Source organism: Elephantulus edwardii, unplaced genomic scaffold (assembly GCF_000299155.1).
Source record: "Elephantulus edwardii isolate Elephantulus edwardi_28Jun2011 unplaced genomic scaffold, EleEdw1.0 scaffold00037, whole genome shotgun sequence".
In the NCBI taxonomy this organism is placed as follows: Eukaryota; Metazoa; Chordata; class Mammalia; order Macroscelidea; family Macroscelididae; genus Elephantulus; species Elephantulus edwardii.
This window is the reverse complement of record NW_006399787.1, coordinates 12,816,946-12,826,089: the sequence shown is the minus strand read 5'-3', so window position 1 is coordinate 12,826,089 and position 9,144 is coordinate 12,816,946. Positions and strand designations below refer to the sequence as shown.

General features: G+C 37.2%; 1 protein-coding gene across 5 annotated transcripts in view; it reads right to left on the bottom strand.

The window, feature by feature from the left end:
* The window catches only part of NUMB (numb homolog (Drosophila)), a 116,993-nt gene that overhangs the window by 79,986 nt on the left and 27,863 nt on the right, over nt 1-9,144 (bottom strand). For 2 of the 5 annotated variants that reach the window (XM_006884701.1, XM_006884703.1), the window contains exon 2: nt 5,141-5,281. In XM_006884701.1, coding sequence (XP_006884763.1) covers nt 5,141-5,266 — 126 coding nt within the window. In that variant the 5' untranslated portion in view covers nt 5,267-5,281. Of the gene's footprint in view, nt 1-5,140; nt 5,282-9,144 lie in introns of those variants that run through there. The other 3 variants (XM_006884705.1, XM_006884702.1, XM_006884704.1) reach the window with 2 other exon arrangements.

Sequence of the window (9,144 nt, the reverse complement as noted above, 5' to 3'; positions counted from 1 at the left end):
AGGGAGAGGGAGGGAGGGAGGGAGGGAGGGAGAGAGCGAATTAGAGGAAAGAAACTATGTTAGAACTGTGGTGACGAAAATCAGAGTTGTGTCTTACTGGATGATAATACAAAAATGCCATTGAAATATACTTTAAACAGATCTCCATTCTTCTGAACTGCAGCTCCTTTATGCTTTAATGACTAAAGTATTTAATACTGACTGAGGCTTCTTTTGTCTGTATGCTTTTCCCAAACTCTCACTGAGTAAGAGACTTTTATTCAAAAAATTGTACTTAGAAAACTGAGTGTGTGAAATTTCATTCTCAAATGAATGAAGACTTTTTTTTTCATTCCCTGAAAACCGTATTTTAAAAAATAGATTTTAAAAAATAGACTTCTCTTCCTTCCTTTGGTACTGATATCCTTAAGAACTGGAGACCTTTGATATCAGAGACAATATAGACAGTTTCCAACGTTATAACATTATAAAAAGTGATGGAATAACTATCAACCAATAAGGTGCTAAAAATAAAAAGCCTATTACAGAGAGCTCCAGTGTTATACAGTCCTAAAAATTTTCACTGGTATCTCAAAGGCAGGGTCTCTCTAGTGGTCTAAATTCACAGTGGCTCTGCTCGAAAAGATGGGCAATGTCTTCCTGTGAAATTTACAGTCACTGAAAACTCACTGGAGGGTCAGCTATGAGTTGGTTCCAACTCAGTGACAATAAGATTAATTATTTTATAAGGCCATTAAGGAGCACCATTAAGAAGAAAGATATGGCATTAGAATTGAGGGAAAACTCATTAACAACTTATGTTATATAGATGACATATTTTTTGTGTGTAAAAAGTGAAGATGACATGGAGCACTTACTGCAGAAGACCAAAGACTTTTTGCATGGATCACATAGCCTTTAATATGGCTTACATATCAACATCAAGGAAACAAAAACCCTCACCACAAGTGATCATGATAGATGGACAAATACTGAAGTTGTCAACCATTTTATTTCACTAGGATCCATGGAAGGCAGCAGAAAAGAAATAAAAATTCATGCTGCATTGGAAAAAACTGTTGTCAAGGACCCTTTTAAAGTGCTAAAGTGTACTCACTTAGGCAGCACATATACTAAAACAGGAACAATACAGAGAATATTTGTATGGCCCTTGCCTAAGGATTTTTTTTTTTAAGTGCTAAAGAACAAGGATGTCAGTTTAAAGACTAAAGTGCACCTAAAACAAGTCAGGTTATTTTCAGTTGCTCCATATATATGTGAAAGTTAGTCAATGAGTGAAAAAGAATGAAGATGTATTAATGTCTTTGATTTGTGGTGCTGGTGAAGAATATGGAATAGCCTATGGATTCACAACAGCATGCTCCTTAGAAAGGAGAATAAATCTTTAGCTCAGGTATTTTGGGTATGTTATCAAGAGGAGCCAGTTCCTGGAAAAAGTACTGGAAAAGATATAAGGTCAGCAGAAAGAGAGGACAATCCTCAAGGAGACTGATATAGTCACACGACTGATACAATGAACTGGAGCATATGAAAGATCATGAGGATGAAGCAGAGTAGGGCAAGATTTTGCTCTGTTGCTCATAAGGTCACTATGAGACGTAGTTTATTCCATGGCCCCTAACAACAACAACAACAACAACATGATATATAAGCCTCACTGGTTTTGCTTCTCTAAAGAATTCAGGTTAAGGTAAACTCAGTTTGCCCTATACTACCTTTTTCTCTCATTTCTCTTAGGCAATCTCATCTACTCATGACTTCACCGATACTTTATATACTCTTTCCAGCCAATATCCAATCTCTTCTGAGGACCAGACAATTATTTCCAATTGCCTCTGGGGATCTGCATGTGTATGTCCCTCTACAACTCAAAATGAACTAATTTTTATTACTGCTAAATCTGCTCCTCTTGCTGCTGCTGCTGTTGTTAGGTGATGTCAAGTCACCTCCAACTTAGTGAGCCTAAGTATAGCAGACAGAAATGCTGTTTCATCCTGCACTATTCTCTCAATCTCCATGTGCTTAAACTCATTGTTAGTCATTGTGTCAATCCATATTATTGAAGGTTTTCTTCTGCTTTGATGACTCTTCCATTTTCCAATGACTGGCCCTCCTGGCGAAGGGTCACTTAATCAACTACTACTTACAGTGATGTGGTGAAGAACAGTGACCCCTATGAACTTGCCCTATTCTACGCTGTCCTCATCATCTTTTATATGGTTGAGGCCATTGTTACAGTCACTGTGTCAACCCATTTGGTTCAGGGTATTCCTCAGTTTTGCTGATCCTCAATCTTTCTACGCATGATGTCTTTTTACAAGGATGAGTCCCTCCTAAGAACATGCCCGAAGTATGTAGGATGAAGTTTTACCATCCTTGCCTCTAAGGATGCACTTTTTCTAAAACATATCTATTTTTTCTTATGCCAGTCTACAGAATGTTCAGTAATCTGTATTCTGCTTTTAGGTGCAGTCGAGGCAAATAGGACTCAGACCAACCTATGAACAACATATCTGAACCCTGTTCCATCCTCACAATCTCTGACACACCTAAGCCTTTTGCTGCAGTCACTGTATCAACCCACCTGTTTGAGGGTCTTTCTCTCTTTCACCATTCCCTTCACTTTTCCAAGCATGATGTCTTTCTCTAAGGAACAGCCTCTCAAAGCAACATGCCCAAAGTATGTGAGATGAAGTTTCACCACCTTTGCTTCCAAGGAATATTTTGGCTGCATCTTCTCCAAGACATATCTGTTTATTCTTTTGGCAGTTCACGGGATATTCATATACTTCTCCAATACCACAGCTGAAAGGCATCAATTCTTTTTTCATCCTTATTTACTGACTAGCTCACAGATGCATAGCAAGTAATTGAAAAGACCATGGTCAGAGTCAGGCGGCACCTCAGTCCTCAAACTGATATCACTGCTCCTCAATAATTAGCAGAAGTCCCTGACCTTCCCAGTGCAATATGTCTCCCGATCTCCTGACTGCTAGTACCAAGTGTACTGATGTGGATCCAAGTAAGATGAAGTCATTGATAGTTTCATCTTTTTTCTGTCTACCACGATACTGCCCTACTTGTCCACTGGTGAGACTTTTTTATCAATCCATATTGAAGGAAGCAGCAAGTGCTTCAAGTTCTCATTTTAAGGAAGCAAGGTTGTGTCATCTGCATAAGAAAGGATATTGATAAGCCTTTCTCTAATTGTGATGTCATATTCTTCTTCATACAGTCCAGCTTCTCGGATAATTTGCTCAGCATACACACTGAATAGATATGGAGAAGGGCTAAAACCCTGACACATTTCTTAATTTTAAATCATGATGTGTTCACTTGCTTTGTTTGAACCCCAGCTTCTTGGTCTATCTATGTCTTGTATGAGCACAATTAAGTGTCCTGGTTTCCCATTCTTCTCAATGTTAGCTAATGCTTTGCACAGTCAATAAAACACAAATAGACATTCTATTTGGTATTCTATCTGGTCTACTCTGCTTTCAGCCTGGATCCATCTGATAGCCTATGAATAATTTTTCCTATCATACAAATCCTTTCATTTCTGAAGGTTTAGTTCATGTTTCAAACAATGATACTAAGGCAAAAAAAAGAGTGGAGAATCTAGCAAGAATATTTACATTCTAAAATATAAAAAGGTAGTGTTTTATATGACTGAAAATTTTTTCTTCAAGACAATTCTTTCTATACTTAATGTCAAGACATACGTAATTCTCCCTATATACACTGTGCTTAAATAATTATACATTGCTTTTCCTCCCTTTCATTAAACAATGTAGTGTGAGTGAAAGTATGTGTGTGTGTCTTCCATGCCATTAAAAAATTATCATCTTTTCTCCAGAGTCTCAAATTCTGGTAAGAAAAAAGTATCTTTGACATCATCCATTACTCTAGATCTTCATTAACTTCTTACCCTATGTGAACTTCTATTATCTGGTCTGAAATGTGAAACACTAGTCAAATGGTTCTATATGATTTAAGTAGGAGAAGGATATGGCAGTCTGCTCCCACAAAGATTTCTTTATTGCCTTGGAGCCAGTTCTATTCTGTTCTCCAGGAACACTACGACACAGAATTGCCTCAACAGCACCAAGTTTTGGTTTTCATATGACTAAAATTTACAAGATTAAAGACTACACCTCTTTGAATTAAACTCTTCTAATTTCACATCTTTCTAGAATACACTAAGACTTGTATGTAAGAAAGTAAACCTCAATTCCACTGTCCTGACCTAATGAGCAGATTCCCCTGAAAAGAATCTGATTTCTGGTAATTCAACATTTTTGGGAATTGATGCCTTCAAACTGGAGTGTTGGAGAACACTGAATATCCAAAGGGCTGTCAAAAGAATAAACAAATCAATCTTGGAAGAAAAGCATCCCAGATGTTCCTTAGAGGCCAGGATGCTGAAGCGTCATCTAACATACTTGAACCACGCTGGCTAGAAGGGAAAGATATCATGCTGGGGAAAGCAGACAGTCAGAGAAAGACGAAACCTTCAGTGAGACGACCGACACAGTGACTGTAGCAATAGGCTCGGTGGGGCCTGGTGGAGATTCTGAGATGGCCCAGGATAGGGCAAGGTTTCCACCTGTTCATTCATAAGGTCACCAAGAGAGTCAAAGTTAACTCAATGGCACACAACAACAATTCTCATCCAAAGGTATCCACGTGGGGCAAAAATGTTTCTACAAAAACAAAGGCTATGCACTTGACTGGTTAAGTGAAAAAGTTAGTAATCTGAACCCACTCAGTAGGTCTGTGGGAGTAATTCACGGTGGTCTGCTTTCTTAAAGATTAAAGCCAAGAAAACCCTACTGGGCAATTTTATCCTGTTACGTGGGGTCCTATGCCTATTAGTCAGAAATGCCTCTACAGCACGTAACAGTTCTCATGCTAAGTGATCTCAGATGTATTGATCCCAGTATATATATATATCAGAAATTATTTAACATAAACTATCATCTATTTTTCTTCTAATTCATCACTGTCACTGAAATACATTATGAGGGCATTTGTTTTTGTACAGTTCTATTTTAACTATATTAATTAATGCAATTTCACATACACTAGAATGTCAGTTCTTTCCATATCTGAATTTATAGAAATATCAGCTCTTACTTACCTTAACTGGGAAGCTACATTTTCCAGTACGGACTCCTTCTTCATCTGTCTGCCACTGATGTGGACGGCTCGCCTCTGGAACATAAACATCTTTCTTTCTCCTAAAACTTTGCCGTAGTTTGTTCATGTTAATTTTTACAATCTGAAAATATAAAAATAAGAAAAAGAAATTATTACCTTATAACATACACAAACATCAAATTAACTATCAATTAAAAAGTAAATGTCTGAAATGAAAGGTTTTGGCATAAGGAACAATTACTAATTAGTATACTTTTTATTAGTGTTAACACTGAGCAAAAAGTAAGGGAGCTCTGGTGGCTTCAAGATAAGGAGTTGAGCTACCAATTCGAAGGCAAGCAGTTCAAATCCACCAGGAGAAAGAGTAATTTCCTCCTATACAATTAACTGCTTCTGAAAACCCAGTGGAGGGTCAGCTATGAGTCGGGTCCAACTCAATGCTACTTAACAAAAAGAAGAAAAAGTAAAAGTAAAAAAATACATGTAAAAAACACAATTTTACTTTTTAAGAAGATAACGACAACACTCAATTGCACTCATTGCCATTGGGTAGGGACCATCCCACAGGTGAGCCTTCAGTGGGTTTTCAGCAGCTGTAAGCTGCACAGGAGGAGATTGCTCCTTTTTTCTCACACAGAGCTGCTGGTCAATTTGAACCACCAGAAAGGCATCAGCTTTGGGATAGCAGGTCAACTCCTTATAAAACATGTTTCCAGAGCTCTCAGACAACACTATTCTTTGAAAAGACTATAACTTCTAATAAGACTGAAATAAATTTTATTTCAGGCATACACAAACATTTAAATAGCTATAATTACTTGTAATAATACAAAAAGAACCCTACTAATCTACGTTTCAAATACATTCTAACTCCTCAACAGGGAAATTTATACACGCAGGTCAAATTATAAACTGCTAACCGTTTCTAAAATTATTCAGGAAACTTTCGTACTTGTGATAATTAGGTGCCATAAAGTCAACTACAAGTCTCAGTCACTCTGAAAAACATTTCAAAATCTTGCCCTTCCTTGTGCTAGCCTCATGATCTCCACCATGGGAGACCACTGATGTTGTAGTAATCCACCCTGTTGGTCTTTCTTCAATGAAAGATTGCCACATAGTATTTAGAAACACCAGAATTTGGAGATTTTTAGTTTACTATTAGAATGTTCCTAAGAAGCAAGGGTGGTGAGCCTTCATTTCATATACTTTAGACATGTCACTGGTAGAGGACAGTCCTTGGAGGAGGACACCATACTTAGAAAAACAGAAAGTCAACAAAAGAGAGGAAGACTGCAAGCTGACACAGTAACATTCACAATGGGATTAAGCACAGCAGATCATGAGGACGGTATAGGAATGGGCAGTTTCCTGCTGTAGCACACAGGGTTGCTAAGAGGAGGAGCTAAATCGACAGCACCTAAGGACAACAATGGTAATATTAGAACACACTTAGCAAAGCAGCAACTACAATCATCATTTCACAGAATGTATTTTACAAAGAAGAATAAAGTTCCCCTTAAATATATTTAAATTTATACATTTTAATAAGATTAAAATACTTCAAAGAAGAATTTTTTTGCTAGAAGTACAATACGAGACTGTACTTTCACATGTACAATATAGTAATCAAATAGTTTGAAATGACAGGAGTCCAAATTCCATCTTGAACTCTGTAAATTAAAAAAAAATTAAACTATTGTCAGTTGTTTTCATATTGGAAGAGGAATTTTTCTAATGCTTTCTTAGTGTCATAAAATTACAGGGAAGACCTAACAGATAACAAAAAAACAGGTCACTCAAGAACCAATGAATAAATATAACAGAATAAAATCTCAAAATCTGAAATCAATCTCTCTAGCTTTCTGGGAAGGAGCCTGGCTCAATCTTTCTCTGAAGGATTTAAGCACCTCAATGAGTCTAAAAAAAATCTTAACTGGGGAAAATGATGTGACAAAGCTATAATTGGAAACTTTCTGTTAGGAGTGTTAAGCAGCAAGGGATTAAGCGTTAATTTGCACATGACACTAGTTAGAGATTTAAAAATCAAAGTTTGCACTCTGAGGAAAAACACTTCTTGTGTTTTATAATTCATAATGCCACAGAAGAACTATTGCCAAATTAACTAATTTTACACAGATAAGCCAATCTTACCACATCTTTCTAAAACGTAAAATTTATGACAGAAATGGCACTTGTAAAATATCTCGAGATTCTTTCAAATGAATTTAATAATTCTCAATTCAAGATCATATGCAGCAGATGTTAAAAGACTGGATGAAAGCTGGTCCATTCCATGGGTAGATTGCTCATGCCCATTGTTGTTGTTAAAGTCTAATTGAGTTGACTACAACATTCATAGTTATCCTATAAACAACAGAAACAAGTTGTGGCTAACACTAAGAAGGGGAAGCCCAGAACATTTAATTGTTGCTCATATGAAAACTAGACCTACACCAAGAAGCTGTTGTGCATATAGAGCAAGGGAGCACTACATGTTCCCTTCATTTCTTAAAATGAAGAAAGGTATATGTCAGGGTTGTATCCTTTCTCCACACCTATTCAATCTGTATGCTGAACAAATTATTTGAGAAGCTGGACTCTATGAAGAAGAATGTGGCATTGAATGAAGACTCATCAATAACCTTTGCCATGCAGATGACAGAACCTTCCTTGTTCAAAGTGAGGAGAACTTAAAGCACCTGCTGTCAAAAAAAATTTCTCACCAGTGGACCAATAGGTAACACCATGACAGATGGAAAAAAAACTGGAATTGTCAATGACTTCATCTTACTTGACTCCACAATCAGTACACTTGGTACCAGCAGCCAGATCAGAAGATGTATTGCTCTGGGAAAGTCTGCAGTCAGGGACCTCTCCATATTATTGAGGAGCAAAAATGTCCGTTTGAGGATGTGCCTGACTCAGACCATTGTCTTTTCAATCATTTGCTATACATCTGAGAGTTGGTCAATGAATAAGGATGACGGAAGAATTGATGCCTTTGAATTGTGGTGTTAGAGAAGAATATTTAATATGTTTGGACTGCCAAAGAAAAATAGTTATGTCCTTCCTAGAGAAGGTGCAGTCAGAGTGTTTCTTGAAGGCAACAATGATGAAGGTATTCCTTAGAGAAGGACATCGTGCTTGGAAAGGTGCGAGTATGGAAAAAGAGAGGAAGACCCTCAACAGGTGGACTGACACAGTGAATATAGCAAAGGGCTTGAGTGTGTCAGAGTCTGTGAGGATGGCAAAGGATAGGGCAGCATTCAGATTTGTTGTTAAAAGGGTTGGTATGAGTAATGCTCGACTCAACAGCACCTAGCAGTAACAATAATCCTCAAATACAAGGTTGTCAATGCTATCCGAAAGAGGACAGACCCTAAAAGAAAAACACCAAACCATATTATAATCAAATTTTCCAATGTCAAAGAATTAATGACAGAAACTCATGAACAATGAAGGGTTATTAGAAAGCAGAACCAGTAAGACTAAGTTTCAATTTCACCAAAAAAACATTCTGGCAAGAAGGAATAGATGACATATACAAAACAAAGATATCGCAATCCTATATATATGTACCCCGACGAACAGAAAGGGCAACCTAGGTAGAAATGTCAAGCATGGAAATACAAAGGAAGAGAACAGTTGTAAGCAGACACTAGTAATTGGAACATGGAATGTGAGAACCATGAATGTAGGAAAATTAGAAATTGTTAAGAAAGAAATGGAACGCATAAATATTGACATACTAGGCATTGGAGAGATGAGATAAACTGGCATGGGGCATTTCGAGTCAGATGATCATATGTTATTCTAGAGATGAAAAGGTGAGGAAAAATGGAGTTGTTTTCATAGTCAAAAAAGAAATTTCTAGGTCCAACTTGAAGTACAACACTGTGAGTGATAGGATTATATCCATACGCTTACAAGGAAGTCCAGTGAACACTACTATCATCCAGATATATGCACCAACAACCAGAG